Raw genomic sequence first — 27,949 nt, forward strand, 5'->3', positions numbered from 1 at the left:
CGCGGCGGTGCGCGGGGCGGGAGCAGCGGCGGCGGCGTCCCGGTGCTGCGTGAGGGAGCCCGCGGGGCCGGCCCGCCGCGGCTGGAAAGCGAGGAGAAAGGGGGGTGTCAGGTGCCCGCGTCCTCCCTGCGGCTCTGGCCACCCCCGGGGACAGTGGGGGACCTGGGGCCGGCGAAGGAGGAGGTGCCGTGGGCAAAGCGGCGTGTCTGGGGGTGGACTGGGTGTAGCGTTTGGGCCTCCCCGGGCCTGAGGTGGGTCCGTGGGGCGCGTTTCAGGTGCCACCAGCCTGGCTTTCTTTGCCGTGAGAACAGATGTGTTCCAGAAGAGATCTTCTTAATTTGTCCCCTCTGAGGGTGGCCACGTGCGAAGAATGATTTTCATAATTAAAATGGCTCTTGGTGTTTTGAGGATCAGACCGAGAGTATTGTTGTCGCCTTTTAAAAGACAGTGTTAATAGACTGACTTCTCTCTGTTCAGAAGGGTGCTAGCCGTGTCCAGACTGGCTTCATGGCCACCGTCTGAAGAAGGTAGTTACCTTCATCAGTGACCGGTCTGAGGGAAGGAGGGGAGAGTGTGTTTTGTTGGGGTTTTTTCTTAAAGGTTATTTCTAACCTGTTAAATAACAACAACAAAGTCCACATGACTCAAATAAAAAAAAAACCACCCCAGAACAAAAAAAAAACCAACCCAACAGCAAAAACCCACAGTACTCGTAGGTCTTTATTAGATCAAGGTCTTGGGAGTTAATTCCATTGAGATGTCCATGTGCGCATGGCAATGTGCTCAACTCTTTCAGTGTCTTTCTATTAGTTTTACTTTTAGCTGATGCTTCTACTTAGTTTAGCAAAGATGTATGTGCTTATTAAATTAGTTTCATTTTTATATCTAATTTTGGTTTTCTCAAGTTCTGTGAGTTAAAGAATGAAAGAGTTCATAAGATGCATTCAGCCCTCTTGTTAACGCTAATGCCTTAATGCTTGAGGAAATAATTTTCTCTCATGTTGGAGGAGTAAGGGAAGATTATGGTTAGAGGTTGATTCCACATGTGGTTAAAGTACTCTACAATTTTTTCATTTTTGATATGATTTCATTCGTAATGTTTGCAATGGCAAAGTACAAGGGTGCTTTTATTTGGTTTTGTTTAGCAGTTCCACAGAATAGAATTTAAAACAGAAGTAGCCACAGTGCCGTTGCTGTGGGCTGGCCTGTAAACCTGAATTGTAAACCTTCTGCAGCGCTTGTGATGGAAAGTGGCAGTAAATGGCATGAATCCATTTTGTTCGTAATGCTTGCTCCAGACAAATTATAACAAGTGGAGAATGTAAATACAAAATGGTATAGAAAAATATTAGAAAATTCCCGGTATGGTACATCAAATTTAGGTAGAGGATCCATTGGTAGCTGAGCAGGGAAGGCAAACGGACATAACAAATGTATAATAATTTTTTAGACTTAGGTTTACTACTTTGCATGTTATAACATGCATAGAATCATAGAATTGTTTAGGTTGGAAAAGACCTTTAAGATCATCAAGTCCAATCATTAACCTAGCACTGCCAAGTCCACCACTAAACCATGTCCCTAAACACCACATCTACACGTCTTTTAAATATCTCCGGGGATGGTGACTCAACCACTTCCCTGGGCAGCCTGTTCCAAGGCTTGACAACCCTTTCAGTGAAGAAATTTTTCCTAGTATCCAGTCTACATGTTACGTGTTGTTAAGTTCAGACTTTGCACAGAAAGAAAATTTGGAAATTCAAGCTATATTTGAAAGGAAAATAATTCATATTTTACTTGAGGGGGAGAAAGATAATATTGCTGCCATCGGTCTGTTTCAGGTTCGTAAACAGACTCAAAACAGAATTGTCTGTGCATTGTTTGCTTCTTTTTAATAGTGTTCAGAAGAACGTATAATGCTAAAATCTAAGAACAGCCTGAAAGACAAACCTTTCGGAAGGTTGTTGGGTTTTGTTTGGCATCACAGTCTACTCTCTTTCACCCTCCTGGAAACTGTCTGGTGTATATATGTATCTTTGTTTGAAAGGAACACGTGCTGTCTGCATAAGAATTCACCCTGTATATCTGTTCATAGCACTTCAATCTGCAGGGGTTTTGGCTATAGGCTGAGTTGGTAAGACTAGGAAAAAACACATTGAGAGTCAGATCTCAACTAACTTTCAAATGGAACTGTGGCATTAAGGTTTTTGAGGAGCCTGCCAGAGGTTTTAACCTCAACTCATCTCAAGCACTTTTACAAAACTTTGGGAGTATTTGATACTTCCCCTAAAGCCTGTGTGTAATATTAGCATAATTAAATATGAAGATCCCTTTTATTGCTTTCGACTAGGTTTTGAAGTGAGTTAACATAAAACTTTGTAGTAAAAGTAATTGTCTTTTCTAAGGGGAACAGCAGGTATTTTATCACACTTCTTAAGAAGTTCATCAGTATTTTTTGTTTATTGCTGTTATCAGCAAATAAGGTAAGTTGCAAGTAAGAGGTAAGGCCTTGTGCCTGATTAGGAGGTACTTAAGCTGTTGGATGTAGTAAGAATTTCTTAAATTTATGCTGTGGGACTAGAAGTTTTGAGTCCATCTTCATTGGAAAGGGGATTGAGGTTATTCTAGAAAGTTCTTTTTTAGGATTTGGGGGATTAACTTTGTGATTTAGAAATTAGGTCAATCTGGTATAAATATATTCGGCATTGTATAGTTTTCTTTCTAAATGTATAGAATAATTCTTGTTGTACACTTCTGTGTGATACAGGTGACACTGGCCAAGGAGCAAGAACGTGGATAAAACAAATTTTGAATCAAGACATGGCTTTCCAACATGTAAAAGTAATTTACCCAACAGCTCCTGCCAGGTATTGTTTAATATATTTTAACTCTAGGATTAAATTATTCCAGTACCATAAAATACACTTGTGAATGTTGGTACATACTGTCATAACACTACATCTTTCTCATCTGTATTCTTTTTGGCAAAACTGGAGCTCAACAGTGCATTGCTGCCCAGGGACTGTGATTTTAAGTGGTTAAGACTCTAAATGGTTAAAACTTCACAGAAGTCATAGTCTCTAATTCAAATTCAGGTATTGTCATCATAGTACCTTTCCATCTCTTTGATATAAATAGAAGATACTCCAATGTGTGTTGTAATGACAATATAGAGCCATATTCTGGATCACCATCCTACCTATATTAACTCTCATAAATTAACCACTAAAATATTCTGTTGTACTTAATGCCAGGTTTCAGTTCTGGAGGTGGTCAGTCTTTTTGGCAAGTAGGATGTGAAAGATCTTCAGCTGCTGGAGAAAGGACTGGGAGTTTAAATTTACACATTTCTTCTAGTTTGAATCCTGACCCAACCGTTTCAGAGAGAATTGAGTTCAACATTTGCTGTAGACACAATTCTCGTTATTAAATGACACTGCATGTTCAGTGGTAGACCAGAAATATAGATGAAAAATATTTACCCCTGGGAATTTGAAAGCAAATGAAGTTAATGAGGTCAAACCTAAAGGCTAAAAGTTGGACACCTACCTCCATATTTAGCTATGTAAAGACATGGCCTTATATTTCAGAGATGTTTAATTTTTCTTAATACAAAATCATTTTTAAGGTGTCTGTGGCTCTAAGTTAGGAAAATGTTTCCTTGAAAGGTAATGGGGCTTAAGTTTCTTTCTGAATTTGTGTGTAAGTGTGGATGAATGCTGAAAGGAAAGGGAAATTGTGACATTCTACACGGACTTTCGAGGTACAGAGGTTTGAAAAAAATTTTCTTGGAGGGTATAAACAAGTATAATAGCAGATTTTGTCTGGCACTCGCTAATATGTGGAAAAAAAACTTTCCTTGACTATGTATTTTTATGATCTACTTAGGCAGGAAAAGCAATTGAGAGATTGCAGTGTGAATGTACTCACTGTGTTACCGAAAACTCAAGCCTGTGAGTGGAAGTCTTTGAAGCAGTGTGTTTTGGGTTAGTAGGTAGTGAATGTGATTTTCTCTAAATAATGTGCTTATCACTTCATTGATGACAGGCTAAAGTGATGCTAGAGTTATCAGTGGCACATCACACATACTGACGGGCTCTATTTCTTCCCTATCAACACAGCAGGGAAATGCAGGAGGTTTTGCTTCCCTGTGAAACGCTCTATCTTCACGTGTTATATGCAGCCAGAACACTTCAGACCACATCTGTTAGGCCAGTGCTTCACTTTTCCATCCCACTGCACTTCTGGGGTCCAAGCCTTTTCCTGTTAGTTTTAGTTTATTTGGATAATTACAGCTGTAAACTACGCATAAATGATTAACCAGCAAGATCTCCTGACTCAAATGAGTTGCATTTATGGGGAATTTGTTTTTATCTTAAGTCTTTGGATTTCAGTACTTTGGTAAACAGATGGGAAGATACTGTTGTAATTAAAGGATGTGAATAAACAGTTAATTCCACTCTTATGCCTTTTTAAATTGAGGTTACTCTTTTTCTTCTCTAGAGCAGATAGATGTCATGCATGAGTTGATTCAGAAGTGATTTTTAGCAAAACTGTGAACAGTTGTATATTCAAAGAATAAAAACTACCACAGTGTTTGTCTTTGACTGGCAATATGAAGTACGCTTGGGAATATTAGTGTTGCTGATAAGCACCATTAGCTGACGTAGTGAAATAAAACAGATGCCCTTAAGTACAATAATGTTTGCCACTGCAGCAACGCTGAAGTGAAGTTGGTGAACATACATATTAGTGGTTGAAACCGAAATAGCAGAAGCCTTTACAGACCCATTTCATGTTGTTTTGGTATTAAAAGTCCAAAACACGCTACGCTTTTTGAAACATTTGTAATGGTTTCTCTCCTTTCTTCCACAGAAAGGAAAAACAAGGCCTAAAACATCCAAACTTGCATGGCAGACATTAAAATAATTGTATCTGCATTATGAACTTGAATATATGGTCTGATTTTATGTGTGTGTGTATGTATATATGTTTTGATAAGAATTCCAGATGCTTCTGGCACCAGTGGGGGAATTCAGCATCCTTGATAATGAGACCTATAGGTAGATGGTTATTGGTGTGCAGATATGCTGAAGAAGGTTCTGATCCAGTCTTTGATTGTGTAGAGACAGAGTGACATGCTGGTGGAAAGCTACACTGATGTGAGTGAGAGTAGAGCCTCTGTGGGTGGCAAAACCTGCCACTGCATTGTCAATTATAGGAGCAGAGTGCAAAGCTTGCCGGCAGGTTTTTACACTGATGATGAAATCATATAAAAGCTTGAAGCTAGGCAAGACCATACTAGGATTGCTTGGCTAATACGCTCTTCTGGCAAAATACTGTTAATGTGGATGTAGTTCATACTCTATAAACTCCTGTCTTTTCCAGCATAACTTACCACATACACATTGAACGCTCTTCGTCAAAGTAGCTATGCCAGTAAAAGCAGGTTTGACGATATAACTGCAATGCAAGAGGCTTTGGCAGGATAAACTGCAGGTCAGGAATACCTCTTCACGTTTTTGATGGATATAATTCTGCTGAAAGGTCTGTAGACTAGTCTTGTACATTCTTCACCTCTATTAAATAGATGTCTGAAAGGCAGTGGAATTCACACTTTTTAAGAAAACATTGAATTTTTTTTTTCTTTGTGGAGGATGGATGGGGTTTATATTTACATTTTGTTTAGATTTTTATCCCAGTCACTGCAATATACATATTTTTCATTTACTACAACATCAGAGGTTCAGACATGTTTTGATTCAAGAGTCAATATGTTTGAAAATTATTTTGGCAAACTAGCCCAGCATATAATCTGGAAGAATTCTAAAAACATGTTTTCTGGCTTCATTAGCATTGATTTCAGCAAAGGCTAGAGAGGGTACTTCATTTTAGAGGCAAAAAGCAATAGAACATTACTGAACTATATTTTATAAAACTGTTTTTTACTATTCTCTATAGGTCTCTGTAACATGTTACACTTTTTAAAAAAAGATTTACTTTTCTTTAATAATTTTTGTAATGTGCAGGGTCTGTGTAGAGAATGGTTGCCAGATGTTCCCCTGGCCAGGTAAAGTGTTTGCAGCACTTTGTCACACTCATCCCCTGTCACTTTTGGAAAGTCCTGTAAGTGTCATATTTGGTTTTTTCCTGAGCAAAAATAACAGAACATAGATAGTACAATTTACTATTACAAAAGAAAAACTTGCAAAATCTCTAAGTAAAATATGTGGATTTGAATTCTCAGTGGGATGTAGTGAGAGTAGTGGCACCTGAATTATTTGGAGTATGTTTGGAAATTAAATGCATGTAGCTGGGGCATGCAAATTTTGCTTTACAAATGAAAATTTTTAGACATTGCTTAGAGAGGTTTTGTTTTTTCTCTGCAATGTAGGCAACGGGCATACTTAAAAATTAGTATAGAACTTTTCTTCTTTTAACTTTTATCTAGCCTTATTTCAAGGTCAGTGCTTCTGTACATAGATTAAACTTGTTAAACACCACAGAGTTCTATTTCTTCTCCCTTGTAATGCTAATGCATATCTTTAATTAAAAAAAAGAAGCTCAAATTGCAGCCCTAGCAGCTGATGCAATCCCAAAAGCCACGTCTACAGTAATAGTTTTAAAGGAAAGGGTTTCCTTTTTCCTTTTTTATTTGGGTCAGGATGGCTACAGCTTTAAATACTGTTTCAGCTGCTACAACTGTGACTTAAACATTAGGTTTCTATTGAGTTTCTAAATCAGAACTGAATACCACCCAATATAACCTTCTCTCTCTCTCTTTTTTTTTTTTTTTTTTTTTAATAAAAAGTGATAGTTTAAATTGGCATTGCAGGAGCTAACGTGGTAAAGTTAAAACCATTTAGGCTCCTTGTTTTAATAAGTATACCTTACCTTCTATAATTCCCTTAAAAAATCTAGGTCAAAGATTCTTTGCGTTGTCTAGCATTCCATTCTGACAGTCTTCTTTTGCAAGTCAGAAACTAAACTATAAATACTTTTGGGGCTATTTTGTGGATCTTTTTGACATCCACTCAATGTACCTTTCTGTGGCCAATAAGTGTCTATGCAGAGTTTGTTGTCTTTTTTTTTTTCCCCCCAATTTATTCTGATTTCCCTTGTCTCTAAGTATGGGGCTGGTAAGGACTGCTCAGCATTATATGGACTGGTACTCCATCCTTTCACCTAAGTTTACGTCTTTTCTCAGCTCATGGATGGAAATGAGTTTCATCTCATCGTAGTCCCCATTTGGCTATATCGCAAAACCACCAGACAGTTTGGCACCATTCAGCTACATTGGCAGTCTCTGCTTGTGAGAGGCCTAGGATTGGAAAAGCAGCAGGGGTACTGCAGGTCAGACTTGAGATGGATTGGCAGAGCAGTGTAGGGGAGCATGCACAATGCCTATCATACTATTTTTGGCTCAAGGAAATGTTATTAATCCTTCACTTTGGTAAGCCCTAACCTCATTCATAAATTTAACACAAAGAAGTCTTTTTAGAGGAAGTTTGAGGGACAAATGGAAAGGGGTTTGGTTGGTATCATGGGGTGGTTCTTTCATCTCCTTCTGTAAGTAGAAATTTAACATATTCTGCATAATAATGATAGAAGCATGCTTGGATAAACTTCATATTTTCCTTTTATTTCTCCTCTTGCATTAGGTGAGGAAAACATGGGTATGCGTACATGTAATGCTTACATCATATACTAAATACTAGGTGGAATGCAATAAATGCTTGTCAGAGATACTTTAGTCATGCTTGGCAAAAACAAAGTAGAACATGATGGCAATGATCTTGGATTTCTAATCCCTTTAACAACGTTGTATTCTTATACGTCCTTCCTCTTGTTTTTATTCTCTCAACCGTCTTCCAATGCAGAAGAATCAGACACAGTGGTATTTATATGGCCCCTCCAGAAAGCAGTTGTGGTGTTCTAAGTTATGTGTTGTTCTGTGCTCTTGCTTTACAGCCTTTTCAGAGGTGTCTGCTTCGCTAGTGTCATTCATCCATCCACCCTCAGTGTTGTTTGCAACCAGCTTGTGAAAGATACCACTTTGTATCCCAGAGTGTCTTTCAAACCCTGTAATGGAGAACTGATTCAGATTGGACCCTGGTTTGCCTCTTGCCACTTTCTTCGAGTGAATTCATAAAGCAGCCACTATTAGCTGGTTGCTGAGGAACTGGCAGTGTGTAGAAAAGGTAATTTATTGCCTTCTCAACCATAACATTATTGCCGTTTCTCTGATTAGTACAAATCCCCACAAATTACACCCTCCCCACCCCCTCCTACCCTCCCCCCAAACCAGTTGAAAACCAAACCAACAAGCCAACAGAAACAAAGAAACAGAAACAAACTCAAAATTTGTCCTGCTGAGTTTTGTGTCAGCTTCTCTTGTGGCTTCTTTTGTCTTGAATGAATGAGATTTGTCCCAAGTAACAGAACCTATCAACATAGTATTTCTTCAGGTAAACATTCACTAATGGTTCGGTTAGCTCTCATTTCAGGCAATACACATCCAGAACAACTTTCAAAAGCATTTGCATGTGGTTGAGTGAACAGGCACAGCCTTTTCTGAGGAACAGCGAAAATTACTCCTCATGGAGATGACTCTTGCCTTCCTTTTTCGAAGTATACTTCCAAGTTTTAAGCTGTTTGAATTTCTGACACATCTTATGCTCTGTTACCGTACCACAAAGCTTCATTATTAAGCTATGTCGAACCTCAGTTTTCACTTTGGATATGCCTTGGACTAGAGCTTTGAATTACACTTCTGATTTGAATAGGTGGATTCTCTGCCTTCCCCCGCCTTTTCTTTTAAAATTCACTTTCCACTTCAAGCAGACAGTGGGATTTAAAAAGTAGAATTATGAACTAGATTTTCTATTGCACTGTACTAGTATCAGTAGTGAGGTTATGCTCGGAGAGAATTTGGGACTGGGGAGTAACTTTGCTTTCATTAGAAAAGCCTGCCATCAGCTTTAAGAGAGTCAAAACTTGCTTCTAGAATCATAGAATAGTTCGGGTTGGAAGGGACCTTTAAAGGCCCAACCCCCCCTGCAGCGAGAAGGGATATCTTCAACCAGATCAGGTTGCTCAGAGCCCTGTCCAACCTGACCTTGAATGTTTCCAGGGATGGGGCATCTACCACCTCTCCGGGCAACCTGTTCCAGTGTCTCACCACCCTCAGCGTAATACATTGCTTCCTTATATCTAGTCTAAATCTACTGGTTTTTTGGTTTAAAACCATTACCGCTTGTGCTGTTGCAACAGGCCCTGCTAGAAAGTTTGTCCCCATCTTTCTTATAGGCCCCCTATAAGGCTGCAATAAGGTCTCCCTGGAGCCTTCTCTTCTCCAGGCTGAACAACCCCAACTCTCTTGGCTTTTCTTTATGGGAGAGGTGTTCCATCCCTCTGATCGTTTTTGTGGCCCATCTCTGGACCTGCTGCAACAGGTCCATGTCTTTCCTGTGCTGAGGGAAGGCAGGCAGGGTCTCACCAGAGCAAAGCAGAACTTAAGCAGTCTGGCAGTGTGCTCTGTAGATTTTCTCAAAGGGATGCACAGTCTTCCAAAAGAGACCATTACAATATCTCATTCGACTCTGCCTCCTAACTGAGAGGAGATGGGTTTGGGAAGGAAGCAAAAGTGAGAATTTAAAAAAAATTTTGGATCTTTCTTTACTTGAATCTTGAAGCCTAACTTCACTACAAATTCCCAGTTCTGTCTGACATCTCAGGAAGTTCTGTCTGGAACTTCAAGAAAGCTGTAAGCCAGCACCAGTGGTCTGGGTTTTATGTGACTGCATTAGCAGGGTGATCATAGCGCTGAACGTGAAGGCAGTGATATAACTGTGCATCAGTAGAAAGTTTTGGGGGAAGAATATTTCCTATTTATCGGTGTGCAGTCTGCTACTCTTATGTTTGTTATTTAAAGCAGCTAGCAGTGGTGGCTTTTAACTTAAAATGTTGGACAGGGACAGTGATTTATTGGATAAAGAACAAAAATACCTGTAGTTTTATGTGAATCGCTATGCTAATAGCATCATTTTGGAGATAGAATTTGGCATGGTTTTGGATCTGAACTTGAACCTTGTGTAGCATCATTCGGTTGCTCTCCACTTCTGTTAACTTCAGATAATTTCAAGCTATTTAGCACAATTCTAAACATGATTAAGAAAGTGTAGAGTATATTACCTATGCTCCAGGAAGGTGGAAGAAGATGGTGTTATTTCTTCCTGCTTTCATTATATTTTCATTGTTAGTACGTAATTCACATTAGCAGAAGCTAACCTATCTTCAGTTTGTGAAAACTTGAATCATCTGTATTACTTTGAAATTTTGCAGTGAAATCAACAGTGAAAATTACTTCTATTTGAATACATGTTTTAAAGGTTGAAAGGATGATAAATACTTACAGAGGTATTACAGGATTTTAAGACATTCAAATATTAGGTGTGTAGGAGCTTCCTGAAACTGCAGTCTCACGCAAGAAGCGTATGTGTGAGAAAACAATTGTAGATCAATGCACTCCCCTAAAAAATAGGACCTATAAAGTAATCGGAAAACATGGTCTAGACTGATTTGAGGATGTTGGGAAGCATTTTAAAGATTCTTTTCCTTGGGTTGCCTGCAGTTTCTTAAATGCTGTTTGACATTAGCCATGTATCTTTTACATCTTCTTTTCTCTTTCTGTTTTGTCCTGGTTTCAGCTGGGATGTAGTTAACTGTCTTCCTAGTAGCTGGTACAGTGCTATGTTTTGAGTTCAGTATGTGAAGAATGTTGATAACACTGATGTTTTCAGTTGTTGCTCAGTAGTGTTTAGACTACAGTCAAGGATTTTTCAGCTTCTCATGCCCAGCCAGGGCACCTGACCCAAACTGGCCAACAGTGTATTCCATACCATGGGACGTCCCATCTAGTTTAGGAACTGGGAAGTGGGGGGGGGGGGATTCGCCGCTTGGGGACTGGCTGGGGGTCGGTCGGCGGGGGGGGAGCAATTGCCCTGCGCATCATTTGTACATTTCAATCTACTGTTGTCATTTTATTAGTGTAGTGTTATCATTATTAGTCTCTTCTTTTCTGTTCTATTAAATCGTTCTTATCTCAACCCAGGAGTTTTACTTCTTTTCCTGATTTTCTCCCCCATCCCACTGGATGGGGGGGAGTGAGTGAGCGGCTGCGTGGTGCTTAGTTGCTGGCTGGGGTTAAACCACGACATGTTTAAATGTTAAGAATTAGTTCAATTTGTAGGAAATTGTGTTTAAAATGTCTCTTAAAAATGGGTGCAAGTTTGGATGTTGGATATACTCGAGAGAGAGGGTTCTTGATTTTTGTTTTCTTGTACGGATTTGAATCTTTTGTGTGCTCCAGAGCAAGCAAAACAAAAACACACACACCCTTTAGAACTAAACAAACAACAACAACAAAAAAACCCACACAACTTGGGGGGCTATATATTTTCATTCTGGGTTTCAACAGCAACGCATTTTGGAGACATGGAGCTTTATTTTTAGTATCATTTAAAAAAGAGATAAAGTGAGGCACCGAGGAAAAAATCATTGGGACTACAGGTACGAGTTTTAATTAAACTTAGGAAAGCAAAAAATCTAAACTTAAAGCTGACCATTTTGTCTGACACTGTCCTTAACTGACCATGCTGATCTTACCGGATGCACTTTTCACTCCACTCTGTATTTCTTTGCTTTTGTGTATTTCAGTCCAGCCTCTTGTGTCACTGTAACATAGGGGATTTTTTTTTTTTTTTCTTTTGTGGTTTAATTGTATGAAAAAATTTTATGCTGTATTCTTGGAGCTGTGCAGATGGTTCCATGCCAAACATATTTGTTTACCGTGGTAATGTCTGAGTTGTAGTGTGCCAGCTAATAAAGGGATTTATTTAAGGAACAAGGTGAATGACTAAAACAGATGTGCCAGTTGGGTGAACCATTAAAAGAATCTTACTTCTCAGCTTTATGTAAAGGTTATTTTTAATGCATTTCTGAGAAATCAAGAGCGGTTGCAAGGGTGTTTTTGAGACAACTGAAAGCATCTTGTCTGTTTGCTTGGGAGTTCTTTTTATGTGGGCTTGAGACACATTAGTCTTTCATCTATCTTATTGAAGAATTTGCAAAGACAGCAGGTGAAAGTCCTGAATTTTGACATCTGATCAAGTATTATAATCTCATCATGGATTTTGTCCTGTTTATAAATTGTATGATTCTGTATTTCAGTTGTGGGGAAAGCTGTTTTAATATCTCTGTGATGTAAATAGAAACTTCCGTAATGTAGTACAAATATGTATCTTCATTCCCTGGAAATCCTGGGTCAACCTGCTGTAATAATACTAAAACCTTACACATCTTTTCTCACAGAAATATAAGGAACTCTGTTTTTGCTAGAAAATTAAGCATTCTGGCTGCTAAGCATTTTAACCAGGATTGATGTAGAATTGTGTGAGAGAGAAGCTAAAACCATGAATTAAATGCTGTTTGCCCAAGCACTTAGTCTGTTGTACATCATATCATCCAAGTGACTTCCAGAAACTCCACTGATTCTGCTGTTGTTGGTACATGTGACTGGAATGTCTCCTCTTAGAAGTTGACTTTTGTGAATTAGAGATTTGTAATCTTGTTTCTTAGGTGTTGATCAATTCATTTGGGAAGAATCCTGGAGACAGTGGTAATGCTAAAGAGAAGTTAAAAAAAAACACCAAAACAAAGAAAGCAAAAGCATTTTAATAACATTTTTTAAACTTGGCTTTAGCTTGGAGTGTACAAAATAATTTGTTAATTCTTGTGCTTAAGTATATGGTCTGTTTTGAACTATGCAAATGAGGGGCTACTTAAGACACACACTGTGCTAAACTTGACCACATACTAGTATGCCATTCTGAATAACAGTAGATTTTAGATAACTTGTTCCTGAAGCTGTGCTCAAGAAGATGAAACAGTGTAGTCTGTCTGTCTGTACCTATCTGTTGCTGTTGTTTGCCCCTTTCTTTATATTTGGCTCACCAGGTTTTAAGTCATGGACTTTATTTATTTCATGGCACTGGACAGAAGAAAATCTGTATTCTCTCACTTTTGACATGTGTGACCAAGTAATGCAAATAATTTACTGCCTCTTGTACGCTCATACTAGTGGCAGTATTTCTGGTTTAGAAATAGCCATTTACATATGTGAAGCCTCTCTGGTATTAGTGAAGGCAGAATTTGTTCCTTCATTAAGAATAATTGAAATAGTGGCTTTCTCATTTTAGGTTAGTTGTGTTTTTGTTTAATTCTAGTACTGAAAAAAATCCAGAGAGCACACAGAAGTCAGTGTTAGCATTTTCAGTGGGTTCCCATCCAGACAAATTTATCAAAGGCTGTCTGTTAGTAGGCTAGGCAATGATTGTAATCTGATCTGAGCTCATCTGAGCTTAAGTAAAAATGAAAAATGTGCCCCCTGATTAAGCATTGCAATTAAGGATTTTAGGGGTCTTGGTTTTGAGATGAAGCATCAATCTCCTAGCAGTATGTTTGGTATTAAATTGTAGAGCCATTGCAAAGCAATTAGATCACCTTTCTTGGGATTTCAGGGCTCTATTCATCTTCTTTATTTAAAAACAAAGAAAAGGCTGCTGGAATTGTAGCTTCCTTGATTATTTGAGGTTTGGGCAGCATGTTAAAGCACTTAAAATACTAATCTGACAACACAGTAGTATTGGGGGGGCGGGGGGAGTGTCATGTCTCTAATTTGTGTCTGTGTACCAATACAGTAAGCACATGGCATTTCTTTCAGTTATTTTTTATGAGATACCTGCCCCATTAAGGTGAGGATGGCTGTATTTATTTAAGAAAAAGAAAAATTGACAGAAGGAGAAAGTTTTTGTAAAGACCTAGAGGTTCATAATACCTATCTCCTGTCAATTTCAACAAGAATAAGACAACTGAATCCCATAAAGTTAGCTCCTGCAAAGCTTTCTTGTTTAGCAGTTACTTCAGTTTGTCTTATTCCAAAGTTGATTTAAACCCTAACTTTGTTTAAGATTAAGAATGTCTCAACAGAGTTAAGATTTAAAACATTTAGCTGACCTGATCAGCCTTGACATTGAACTGACTGAAACTTGCATTTTACAAAACTTCCAAATGCTGCCTTCATTCTTGAAGGACCATGTTTTGAATGCAAGGAAATGCAATGTGACTGGATGTAAATTGAGTTAGACCTGGAAGAGGTTCCTTCTTTTCCTTTGCTGGAGAGATACTGAATTGTTTTTAACACGTATGCTGAAGGCTTTTGATCTTATGCTTGGTTAATCATTTGTTTTCTTTCCTTCCACCATTCCAGGCCATATACACCTATGAAAGGAGCCTTTTCCACTGTGTGGTTTGACAGGTATAAGATCTCTAATGACTGTCCAGAACACATTGAAAGTATTGATTCTATGTGCCAGAGACTTACAGACTTGATCAACGATGAGATTAAAAACGGCATTGCAAAGAATAGGATACTAATAGGTAAGAGAAACTTACTTTTAATGTGTTTATTTTAATGGTTTTTAATTGTTAAGGGATCATCTACTTGAATTTACTCCATCTTGAAAGCTTGTAAGCATGCCTTAAAACTGCTGAACAGCCTCTTCAGCAGCCAATCCTCAAGAATATTGAATCATTATTTAAACCTGTTATAACATGGGGAATGTGGCTAAATGTAAGCAGTGTCCTCAAAAATGTAACTTTAAACTGTTTTTATTGTAAATGGTAATTTGTAATAGTTATTTAAAATGCAGAGTGGGCAGTTATTTACTTCAAAAAGTACATATTTTTACTGTTTCCTTTTAGCCCTTTTTTAAGGATGGAAAAGTATGCTTTCTGAAAATGACTTGTATTTTGAAGAGTGGAGATGTAGCATATAAATAATCATGAGCTTTTCCTTACTGCTCTGATCATTTTGGGTCAAGTTAATTCATGGGGAAAAAATTTGCATGTTACACATCACTAAAGATTAACACTTGATAACAAGTGAAGTATTAGCTGTCATAGTTCATATGTGTCTATATTCCTGTACCTCCTAATTTCCACAAATTTCCAGTAACTTTTACAGTACTGCTGTGAAATAGATAGTGGGATATTGAGGCACAGGAGTTGAGGGCAATGGAGTAGCCTGTGTCGGAGAGGGAATGAGAATTCAGGAGTCCTTGGCTCCCTGTCCCATCTGTAGACCACAAACTATTTCAGGTTGGGGAAAAAACTCTTAGTGTGGGAACTTACAAATTTATGGCCAACTGAGTCATGCCGTCAAAATCCTGCGTGGCGGAGCCACTACCATTCAGCCTACGTGTTTTCTTGGTCCAGCCCCATGTTGCTCTTTGAAGGCCTCTGTTTACTTTCCCTTTCTGGCTCATCGCCCTGGCTGCAGAATGCATTGTTTTGGATAGTTGTCAGCACAGTCTCTTTGATCTGTCTTTCCTGTGTTATACCTGCTGGCTTGGAAACGGCTGAAGAAATGCAGGTGCTTTTCTGTAGAGTGAGCTGGGAGATGTTCTGTGTACAGATCCAACTTGCTACTAGGCTTTTCTCCTTTTTCTGTAGCCTTCAAAATTAGAACTGAGAGTTCTAATTAGTGAGGCTGCAGAGTATGAAAGTTCTTTTACAAGTCATAAGCAGAGTAAGGAAGTTGGTATGCACCAATTGTCTCAGCCTGTAGATTCTTTGGAAGTCCCCATCTCTGTGTGTTTGCATTCCTCATCTGTAAATCAGAAATAATTATACCTATTTTCTCACTCTTGAGAGCTGTGGTTTCAGGCTTCTAGAATAAGGCACGGTTTCCTTGCCTCTGTGACAGACACTACGTGCATACATCCTCACAGTTGAATCTAATATTAGTGCAAATAGCAAAATAAGGCAGCCCTGAATTAGCTCCATCCAAAGTGCAGAAGGGGACCCATGTGGATGCAGAAGAAATTTGCTAGTGGAAAATGAACCCGTGTCACTTGTGGCTGCACAAGATTAAGTGTTCTTCCCCAAGAACTTTGTGCCTTCTCTGCACTGGTTTTGATGATTAACCAGTGTGTGATACAGTGGAGAATGAAGCTTAGAGATTGTGTAAGGTTTCTGTGCATAAAGGTTAGGTGTATTATCAGTCTGAGTCAGTCTAATGTGACATTCTTAGTTGTTTTAGATGGGACTTGGTATAAATAATCGCCCATCTTCTAGCATTGTTTCTTACAGGAAATGAAGAATTCTTTAAAGGTACCTGGCAGCTTTATAAAATTTTTGATCAAAAGAAAATATGAGATCAAGGTTTGGTTATGAAGATGTAGTCAGTATGTCTACACCACACTGTAATGTCCACTAGAAAAGGAGAAATGAGTGGCCTGAAATTTTTCTGAGTTTGGGAAAGATTGGTGTACAGGAGATAATGGAAGATATGGTCACTTGCTTAGAACGTCAAAGAACTAAGTCTTGTCAGATCTTTTCAGACTTCTTTTTGAAAAAGTCAGGAATATCCATCTGGTACAAGAAGAAGAGGCTTGAGGTAACAGGTGGGGAGCAGACAGTGGATTTGTGACTGCTGGTACCGTAGAGTTGCAGGAGGCAGCCTTCTTGAGGTGAAGGGAAAAATAAGACAATTATAGCAGAGGAAACCATAGTGAAATTTTGCTATGAATATTTCCTCAGTGCATTCAGTGATGTTGAGTCATGTTGGAGATCCATAATGGGAATACTGGTACGTATCTTATTATGGAAAGTGGAGACAAAATAGTTGGGAGAAGAGACTGGAGGACTTGGGAGTATGAGGAGCGGTAGGGGCCTTTTCAGGTGGGTCACAGAAGCCAAGAGAGCAGAGCAGTTGCATGAAGAGGTAGTTACAGGGAATTAAATGGATGTTAAAGGGTTAAGGAGAACTGGGTTGTGGGACTGTCTGTTTTGTAATGAGTGGGAGTTTTAATGAGTGGAAAGAAAACAAAATGAGTATGAGGAAGGTAACAAGATTGAAGGTTATGGTTTTATATGGAATAGCGGACTAGAAATTACAGGCTGAGGATGAGTGTCAGATATTGTTAGATGAGGGCAAGCGAGGTGTTAGGCAAGCAGGAAGGTGGGTAGCTGCTGACAGCTCAGAGGTGTGGGATAAGAAGGCAAGATCTGAGGGAGCACTGTGCAAAGGAGAAGGAGTGGGAAGAGAGGGGAAGCAGGAGCAGGCTCTCAAGCAGTGGAAAATGAGAAGCCCAACACCTGGTGTTCTGGGGGATGATTCTCCTTCTGGAGCCATTCAGACTTTCCACAAGGCTCAAGATTGTGGGTACAGTAAGATCATTTGTTCTGAAAGAAATTATAGCCTGCGCTGTTTGTTTAGGTAGCACAGTTGGCTCTGAAATCCACAAGTGGCTGCTTGTAGGGCAGAACTCTAAAGCTGAGGATGGAGTCCAGGTTGTGCAATGCCACTCCTCTTTTTCTATATCAAGAAAAATATTGGTGCAGCCTTGTTTTCAATAGCTGCTCTATGAATCTAATTCTAAAGAATTAAATTACTTTATTTACTGGAGGTAAATGAAGTCTTATTATTAAAACCTCCATATCAATTTAGCATAACAACCAGCACGCAGTAGTACACGGCTCATCTACCCATTCCTATTTCCTGACAGTTTCATGAGTTCCTTTCCTATTAATACAGAAGTCTTTTGAAGGAAGTAAACCTTAATGAGCCAGGAGTCTATTTCCCCTGACCTTAGAGGAGGAAGGAAGGGAGACTGACTGCAATATATAATTATTCAAAGATAATTATATCATCCCCAGAATTTGATAATGGAAGTCACTCTTTAGCCAAACATTCTTCTTGAGTTACTCTTACTGGTCTTCCTGGCTAAAGCGCTGCTTACAAATAATCCTGCAAGTAGGTTTATATTGACTTTGGAGATAGAAGAGGATGATAAAATTAGTCAAATTCTGTCACTTGGAGCTTTGATAGTATCCCTTCTTAAAAACTGGATGTAGTCCTTCTTTATAAATGCCTGAATTCATTGCTAAATTAGCTAAACAAGCAAATAACCACAGTTTGAAATGTGGGACAATCATTTCTTTTTCTATTTAAAGCTGAGTTTTCAGGTGGTGGTGGTTTTGCTTTGTTTTGTTTTCTTGTGTTTGGGGTTTTGGGGTTTTGGGGGGGATTTTTTGGTTTGTTTTTCGTTTTTTGTTTTGTTGGAGTTTTTTTAACTGCTTCCATAGTGATAGTGCACTACAAAATACTCCACTTTGTTGAAATCTTTGACAATTTCCACCTATCTTATTCAAGAATATGTAAGAAGCTATTGAAAGAAATGGCCACTTCACATTTGGAGCTTTCCAGTAGTGCTCTCTTCAGTCAACTACACTTCAGTGAAAGGCAGTCTTTTTGTTCTCTTTTTTTGTTCTTAATTTAGCACTGCTTTCCTACTTTTACAGGTCACTTTTTGTGTAGTACAGAAATGCTGATCCAAGCTTGTTGGTCTCTGCCACCTGTAGTCGCTTGTGTAAGCAGCCAGTGAAAATAAACTTTCCATAACAGTCCTGTAGATTTGACTCTATGCCAAAAAACACATGCATGATTCCTGACCCCTTGTACTGTAACAATAACACAAGACACACAACCACTTTTTGTTTATTGCTAGACTTCTTACATAGCTACTGAACCATGGTGGAAGTAACATGAAAGCTCTGTGTTTCTTGTAAATATTAGCATTTCCATCTCTCTCAGTGTGTGTGAGAATGGGATGAGAAGGAAATATCTTGGCTTTGGCATTGCAGAGAAAGAGGATTCTGTAAATATGGGAAGATTAAAAAATCAACAATAAATCGTTAAAACGTTGGGCAAACTATTTCACCTACAGTCTTGGTATTTTATGTCTTTGGCTTCTAAGCCTTTTGCTGTCACTCATCCTATCTTGTATCTTCTGTCTTTATTAGGAAAATGTTGTCTTTCATTTAGAGTCACTTACTATCTTGCTCTCACAAAGTAAATTCATGGTTTTATATTGCTGTTTGTCACTGCAGTTCAAATGAGATTTATCTTTCTTTATCACCCATTATGTGGCTTTGTGGTTTATCTAAATGATGCCTGTGAGATGCTGGGCTCAAAGCAGTCCTGTTAGTCCATCTCCCCCATAATACCAGCAAACATTTCGTTAATTTTCAGTGCGTCAGTGTAGATTTGCATTGCATTTGTACTTGGGGACAAATGTTTGCTCCTCTTGTTTGTTTGCACCTGAACTGGCCATTTATGTATCTTTTGGATCTCTACTACTCTTATACTTCCTGATGCACAAGCAAGAGACATTAACAAATGAATGTTTCTGTTTCCTTCATAAATCATTCAGTAGGAGGTACAAATGCTAATAATTTTAACCAGAGAGTAGGATCCACCACTTGTCACTTTGTTTCCCAGCTCTTGAGGGTGGCCACATTAATGTATCTAAAAAAGAGGGTCTTTGAAAGGTGACACATTCTCAGTTTTGATCTGCATGGTGAATGACAGGCTTAGCAAATGACAGTGAAGATTAGGAGTAAATAAGGCTCACAGCAGTAAAACCAGAACCAATTCAATCTTGATATTGTCATCACATATTATCATCAGCTAATAGCTTTGGGAAGAAAAGAATTATAAAGTGAATCGAATTCTGATCTTTTCAGCCTTAGCAGAAACTCTGTTGAAAACATATGCTTATTCATCTTTAATAAATGTCTGAATTCAGTGCAAAATTAAACGGATGGATGGGCTTTTAGAATGCTTTGAGAGTCATGTGTAAACATGCCACAGGGTGCACACTAACCTATGCTTTCTTCACAGTTGTGCCTACAGGACCATAGAAGACTGAGGCTTAACAACATTTGCTAATCCATCTTCATGTGTTAGTGCAGGTTCAGTTCTTTAGGCAAATCCTTACCATTGCTTTTCTGACTTACAAAAGATCTCCGTTAATGGAAGGTTCACAGCTTTCCAAGGCAACCCATTCCTGTGCTTCGCTATTCTTCAATTTAGAGAGCCTATTTTCTAGTTTCTTTTCTGTGATTCAGTTTAAAATCATGAATACCATGAGCATAAAGAATAGGTTATTCTCTTCCTTTTTCCATGTTATGCCGTTATGCTGACTGTAAAAATGAAACGTAAGTGTTGTGCTGTTATCCTCAGAAACAACTGAGAAAACACACTAGGTAAATAAAGCAAGCCATAGATTTGATAGAGTAACGTCATAGTAAAAATTGATTTGAGACTTTTTGTGGATTTTATCTTTCTTTTAGTGCTAAAAATCATGATTCCTTAGGTACACACGTTGGGTTCCCCTCTTACTACCCATATCAGTTGAAAATAAACCCATGACTGGTTCTGGTTTTACTGCGAGTTGATACGTTAGAAACTATTGTATACTTGTTTTTACAAGAAAGTGGTAAAACCTGTACCACTTAAATATGCATTTCAAAATGTGTTTTGGCTGGGGAGAAAGTTGGGTAGCAAATCCATTCATGTTCCTAATTAGAGGAAGTGGCTGAGCCACCCACGGGAAGTTGGCTTTGTTCTTGTAAAGACCTCAGTTACTGAGTAACAAACAGAATAAAAAGGCTATCAAAGGTGGAAACGAATCATTGCAGTTCTGCTAGTGTGTAAGGTTAGTGTTTAGTGAAGTTTCGTGGATAGATTAAAAAGAGAAAATGGCTGCTGTGAGGAAATTCACTTGAGACAAAGTACATGTTTGAGCACTTACACAGGAGCAGTGTTCAGGGAGTTCTGTGGAGAAGGGAGTTTGCTGTTCCACTGGCATTTGTCCTCTTCGCTGATACTCATATATGAATGCTGTTAAATGTATATAATACTTCCATTCATGGATGAAAAAGGAAGAAACAAAAACAGAAAGTCAGCTTCTTTGCAGATGATGTGTAGAACAAGGTTCTGCTGTTACCATTAGTAGAAGGTAAATCACAGAACGTCCCTAGGGAGAGCAGAAAGTAAACTGAAATGTAGCTTTAGGGAAAAATTCCTGATGACAAACTGATTAAAGTAGCTCTTAAGTTGAAATATCTAAAGAAAAGAGAAATTGAGAATGAAAAATGCTGGGAGAATGGACAGAAAATGAGGCAAGAGTATGTAACGTATTGTGATGATAACAGAATGGGCAAAGACAATTTCTAACTGTGCTGATGTAGCCTTATACAGTGGAAGAGTGTGTGTCTGTGCACAGGCGTTCTAAGCTGTAGCATTCATCTCTTGCCACTTTGTTACCAAAGCTGTACTGACAAATTTGAAGAAGGGAAGGGAAGATGAACAGCTACTAGAGAGAAACTAGTGAAGAAATAGTGTTTAAAATAAACACCCCCAAACCCACCCCTACACCCAAATCCGAATCCTTATCTCATCAAAGTCTGGGGCTTAGCTTCTCCTCTTCCTCCTTTGGTTCTGTGCTTTAATGAAACAGTTTCTTCCTCCACCACTCAAATTCATGCGAGAAGAGCTCAAGATCTGTCTCTGCAACTAGCAGAAGATCTGTACTCAATGCAGATGGCAGAATTCATGTGTTAAATGTGATTAATAACTAAAATTTGTTTCCTATGGCTGTGATTTCTAGTGTGGAAAACAGCTTTGATCACGTTTTAAAATTATACTGGAAAGACCGAAAAAGTGATCTGGTTTGTTGTTTCCTAAGTCCATAATCACTATCTAGAAAAAATTGACTAAGGCATTTCACAGTCAGATCTATATGACTTGGGAAGCAATCGGCTATGTCAAACCTGTGTGTGTTAGAGAAGTGTGTTTTCCGTAAAGGAGAATGAAAACCTAAAGAGCTTTCTGAACTCAGGAATAGGTCATTGCAGGCACTAAACAGGAGCATGGGGGAGAAGGCAGAGTTTTTAGCATTCTCTCATGCATACGGGACATAAGAGGGAGAGACTAAATAAAGAAATCTTTGTGCCAGAAAATAAAGTTGGTCATTTTCTGAGATACAAACCCAAACATTGTTAGACCAAATACAGAGAAATGAATAAAGCTGAAGTTTGACAGTAGGTAAATATTTGGTTTCCTGAACTCAATATAATGTTGAAGTGTCATCATGGACCAGATTATCATTTCAGACAGATACAAATGAGGAGCAAATTAATAGGAATCAAGATCTTTAGCAGAAGTGAGCTCAAGGTTTTATACAAACACTTTGATATTTAAAAGGCTCCTAAGGCCATTTACAAGCTCTGGAAAGAAGGTTTTATCACTGAAAAATGGCTGCTGAGATGAGGGTTTCTGTTTTATTCAAGCAGGAATAAATTACATATGAGAAATTCAGTCTCTGTTCACTCTGTGTTACATCATTGTATGGCTGGGGTTACCTTAACATAGTTACAAATGATATTCCAGCAGAGAATGGTGGTTTTTTGGTGGGTTGGGTTTTTTGTTGTTGTTGTTGGGTTTTTTTAGTAAAGTATTGCATGGCAGTTTCCTTCTGATTCAAATTCTTTAATTTGGAAGTGTGATGATCCTGTGATTTCAGCAGATCTTTCTCAACTAGCAAAGCAAGTTACAAGGAGCTTTCTTCTCACTGTATTGCCTAGAAACCAGCACTACACAGATGCAGATTTGAGGCCATAAATGTGTACTTGAGTTAAGTTTCTTTGCAACTGAAAGAAAAGTGCTTTACTTAATTGAGTCTGGTTTGTATGTGCTTACATTTTCACCTGTGCATAAACCTCCTTTTTAAGGGAGGAAAGTTAATGCAGATAGTTAGATGCTTTCCTGGTATCCTGAACATTGTAGAGCCAACCCTTTTTAACTGTTTTGAAGCATTAATCACAGATCCCTTTAAAAATAGATAAAAGGGGGAAAATGGAAAATGAACATACTTTTTATGTGAAACCTAGTGGCAAATTCTGAACTTCTGTACATACCCTTTGTACTTCTTGGAAGTATATTGGTCTCAAGTGAATGGCTTGCTATTTTCTGCCCATCTAAGGTTGAAATGTTGCTGTGTCATTTTTGATATTGATTAACACTCATGACACAATCTGCTTAGCAATGCTCTGAGGTTTACGTATCCTGTATGCTGAGGTTGGTGTACATAAGCATACTTGTACTTTTGTGTTTTGCTTACATTCTGTCACTTCAAATGTGTTTTGTGTAGTATCTATACCTGCCTCTTATTTTTCTTTAATCCAAAATTTTTGAATTCTTATAAAAGGTCTTGACTGAGCATGTCTTTTATGTGTTATGTCAAATTTACGCTTATACTGAAATACTTGTAATCAAAAAAAATTGTCTCCAACTACAAGTGCTTATTCTAATTGTTGTTTCAGAAGCATTTACTATACGGCATTTACTCAGAGATTGTTGTGGTATCAAGTGATAAACTTCAGGTTTTCCCCTGGAAAACTAAATTTAAAGAACTAGTCCTTTGTATTACATTTGCTCATAGTAGTATGAGCCACATAAAAGAACCATTACCTAATATTCTTCTAAACAGAAGGTGACTGCATTGTCAAAGACTGCTGGTGAGTAATTGCAGATAGTGTTGCCAGATGGTGACTAACTGGGTACAAAATTTTAGATTAAATCATTTACAAACTAGTAATGAGTTTTCAATGCAGCTTTTTCCCCTGTATTCTAAAATACTTAAAATGGACTTCATTTTATATGTGGACAAAGTATATATGTATTTATTTGTAAGCAAATGCAAAATGGTCTCTTAAAGTGTAAGTGCTACTTTTGGGGTTTGGGGATGCCAGCGTCATTCAGGATGATCAAAAGGAAATGAAGAAGTAAATGATCAGATTCCACAGAAGAGAAGAAAGGAAACTTCAGTGCAAGATACTGTTGTTTACATAGTAACTTTGCATAGCTGTTGTATTCTATATACTTTCTCAGAAGGCTATATTTTCTCTCTCTTTGAATGTGGGGTCAACGGTGTTGAATTTTTGTGATTACTATGACATGCAATTTTTTTTTTTTCATTGTAGCATTCTTTTACATGTGATGAGAACATCTCTGATAGGAAATAGTGATGCAGATGAAAGGCTTGCAGTAGTATTTTCAGTATTTTTATTTTTGTGAAGATACATTTATTCAAAATTAAAGGTGATGTGAGCTCTGTGAGTTTCTAAGGTGTGCTCTGAACTTGTTTACCACATCCATTCCTACTTTTCTTCAATTACCTTTGTTTCTGAACTGCCACTAGGCACTTAGACATGCTACATTTAACTTTGAACTGGTTAAAGATTGATTCATAGGGTAAATAGCAGGTCCTGGCTTTATTTACCAAAGATAAATATCAGGGTATTATCAGGCTCTTGGGTGCATAGCTACGGGATCCCAGGTATATCTCCTGGTTTTGGGATACAGCTCTCATAATTCAGTTAAGGACTCTGTTTGAAAAAGGAAAGCAAGACTCCAGTCTTCCGACATTGTGTGGTCTTGCTCCTTCTCCCTAAGATTCAAGTTCTGTAAGTCAGGAACCTGCAGTTACTGCTTTTGGCCATAATCGTCTCTTAAGACTACAAAGTGACAGTAAGTAGAAAGAAGAATCAGAAATTCAGCAGAAATTCTGATCAGGAATTCATCAGAAATAAAAAAATAATGTTGTGTGCGTGAAAGAAAACATTTCATGTCTGGATTATTCTAGTGTTTTCAGGAAAATTCCCTACACAAATCCAGCCAAATCTTCCAGTCATAACATGGGACAGAGCGTGAGCTAGAAGGGACCTGCTGGGACTTGCAGATAAACATGCTGGAAGAGGATTCCCGCTTAGGAACAGTCAGTCCATGACCCAACTAATATTTACAAAGTGCAGTGTTTTCTGCTTCTGAGCTTGTGCGCACCAGAGATTTCCTGTGTGGTCCAAGGATCCTGTCAAGTACCAAAGTTGCAGGGTGTCATTGGGCTCAGTTTTGGTGCTGCAGTGACACTGCTTCCTGGCTGGGTTTTGTTCAGCACCCATGTCAAACTTCTGCATAGCACAGAAGTCAACCCCAGAGGGCTTACGTAGCCCTTGCAAAAGAGCCATTCCCATTCTGGAGTCTTATTGTAATAGCTTCAAAAAGATAACAAGCTGAAATGGTTTGGTATTTTGTCTACTATTTTTGCATTTCTTCTTCAATCCCTAATTCATCTCTTGTGTGTGAAAAGGTCTGGGCTCAGAATTTTGCAACTAATTAACACCAGTTAATTAACACCAATTAACATCTGGCACAAACCAATTGTATCACCAGTACCCTGGATACAAATGCTGCTCCAAGTAGAGCTGCAGTCATAACCTTTCTGCTGGTTGCCATCTGTGCTAGAAGAGATTTCAGCAGCAAGTCATTCTTCACTCTAGTCATTATCTGGATACAGTCAATATAATAGCCTATGTACTGTGTCCTTGTGAAGTAATGCAGTAGTCTGGATTTCTTTCCTAATGAATAAACATTTGTCATGTAAAAATCATCCCTGAGGAATTATCTCACGTAAGGAATTAGTATAGCTGAAGAGACATACGGAATACAGAAGGCCGTTAATTCAGAGATCCTGTTAGAGCTCAGGTAGAGTACATTGCAATCGTACCCTACTTATTTTATATCTTAAGGTGAAACAACAGGAAAAAAAAACCTCAACCTCTATGTACTAGTCTAATGTGGTGAATGTGCATTGATTATGTGCAGTAGTGATACAGATCTTTCATGTGTGAATGCTACTAGCCTAGGGGAGAAATAAGTTGAATAAAAAAGCAGTGAGAATTATCTGTTCATAGAGTTTTGCTTTGTTAATGTCAGAGAATATATGGCCACAGTGTTCAACTACCTGGTAGGGACCATGCATGAATGGCTTCTAAAGTAATGGCATTTTGGCTGATTTTTTTTTTCTTCTCTGTCAGTAATGAATCTTCAGCAGTACTTTAGCTATCCAACTTCTTAATTGAATCCTGCTTTGATTTAAGGTGATTGTAACCTTTATGTTACTCAGGACGTTTTTTGATTGCATTGTGTATAAAAGAAACAAGTCTGAAGATAAAAATAAATTGCATGCTCGGTTACAAAGACATATAGCAAAATCCAATCTTTGTTTCTTTTGTTGCATCCTAGGAGGCTTTTCGATGGGAGGTGGAATGGCAATGCATTTAGCATACAGGTTTCATCAAGATCTGGCAGGAGTCTTTGCTTTGTCTAGTTTTCTCAATAAAGACTCTTCTGTTTACCAGGTGAGTGTGTGGTAGACTTTACAGAAAAACTAGTTAGCTAAAAAAAAAACACGATAATTAAAAATTGAGTCTAGCGTGTTTATTCATCTGAGGCAATTGATTAATATTCTAAACTTATGACGTTTCCTGGAAATAGGTAAGCAGACTATTAGGGAAGTGAGGCTTTAAAGCTGTCTTTACATGATATTTTGTTCCTTTTTTGCACAGACAGTACAATTATTTTATTCAAAGTAAGTCAGATCAGAAGGCAGATTAACAAATTAAATGCTTTGCATGTTGTCCTTAGTTGTTAGAACTCCATGTAGCTGTAACCATTCTTTGAAAATTTGTGATGAATTACAATACTCATGGGCTCCATCTGCTGTCATGAATTTTTTCTATTTCTCTTATTTGGAGAGGGATATAGACCTTAAAGTAAACCCTATCATTTGTCAAGTTAGCACATTGGAATCTGAAGTGCAGGGGTTTTTTCCAATATTTCCTTGTTTCCTTTTGTAGAGATAGTACAATATGACCACTAAAACGCAGGTTAATAAATGAAATGCTATGTAAACTGTCACCATGTAATTGTAACTATTCTTCTAAAATTTGTAGTGATGTGTCTGACAGTGTTTCTTCTCCATCCAGGCTTTGAAAAGAAATCAAAGTGTTCTTCCAGAATTATTTCAGTGTCATGGAACTGCTGATGAACTAGTTCTCTACTCATGGGGTGAAGAGACCAACAAGATGTTAAAGTCACTGGGAGTATCAGCATCACTTCATACTTTTCCAAACCTTAATCATGAGTTAAGCAGAACTGAAATAGAAAAACTAAAAACCTGGATTGTAAAGAAATTACCTGTTGAAGCAGCAAAGACAAACGAATAAAAGAAGATGCAGCTTTCATATACTTTCTGATTTTTGTGATTTTAAGATCATGCATGGCATGTATATGGGTGTCCTATATACGTTATATAAGCAAGCTTCACGTAGACACTGTTATATTCCATAAAGTTCACTTAAGTGGTGAAATGATGGTGCTGACTGTTAACACTCATTTTATCATATAGGTTTCTTTTTTCTGTTTTCTTGTCCAGTTTTTAAATACACATCCATATCAGTCTATGGAAAATAATGAATGATAATATTAAAACCATTCCTAAATAATCAAAACAGCATTCAGGAAGCATTGCTCTGAATTTCCCAAACACTTTTTTTTTTTTTTGGTGTGTGTTCTAAGATGGAAAAACATACAGTGGTATGGTTGTCTTTCTAATGGCATTACAGCAGAAAAAGGCCAGTTATTAAAATAACAGACTTTTACTTGTAGAAATACATGCATATATTCAAGTTAGTTCACTGAGAGGGAACCATATTGGCTTCAGTTGGATTTTCAGCATGTAGGAATGAACCTGCATCAAATCAGAGTTGTATGTCACCTCAAAAAAACAACAGGTTTGTGTTATATTTTTTAAAGTCATAAGTAGCTGTGTGTAGCTAGCTACACCACAGGCTCTTGTTTTTACCCATTCTCATTGGTTTGTTACTCGGAGATCTAGCTTTATGTGAGTTGCTTGAGCCCTGTGTCGTTTATAGTGTAGGTTTAAAAAAATTAAAAAGTGCTGTCATGATTGTTAAGATCTATCCTGTTTTTGAAGAAATCATTCTTTGGGCAGTGTTCCTGTAGAAACTTATTTTTGCCAACAGTTTTATTTTGGCCTGCAAGAGCACATTTTAAATTAAAAGATCAGGATACTTGACTCCTCTGTGAATATTTAAGAGTTGTAAATAATGATTGTGA

At 38.1% G+C, this 27,949-nt stretch overlaps 1 protein-coding gene across 1 annotated transcript in view; it reads left to right on the plus strand.

The window, feature by feature from the left end:
* The window catches only part of LYPLAL1 (lysophospholipase-like 1), a 27,163-nt gene extending 104 nt beyond the window's left edge, over positions 1-27,059 (plus strand). Inside the window, exons 2-5 of the mRNA XM_010562141.1 lie at positions 2,768-2,867; positions 14,330-14,499; positions 26,054-26,169; positions 26,797-27,059. Coding sequence (XP_010560443.1) covers positions 2,768-2,867; positions 14,330-14,499; positions 26,054-26,169; positions 26,797-27,036 — 626 coding nt within the window. The 3' untranslated portion in view covers positions 27,037-27,059. The remainder of the gene's footprint in view (positions 1-2,767; positions 2,868-14,329; positions 14,500-26,053; positions 26,170-26,796) is intronic.
* The last annotated feature ends 890 nt before the right edge of the window (positions 27,060-27,949 follow it).

Source organism: Haliaeetus leucocephalus, unplaced genomic scaffold, assembly GCF_000737465.1.
Source record: "Haliaeetus leucocephalus isolate CR32 unplaced genomic scaffold, Haliaeetus_leucocephalus-4.0 Scaffold156, whole genome shotgun sequence".
Taxonomy (NCBI): Eukaryota; Metazoa; Chordata; class Aves; order Accipitriformes; family Accipitridae; genus Haliaeetus; species Haliaeetus leucocephalus.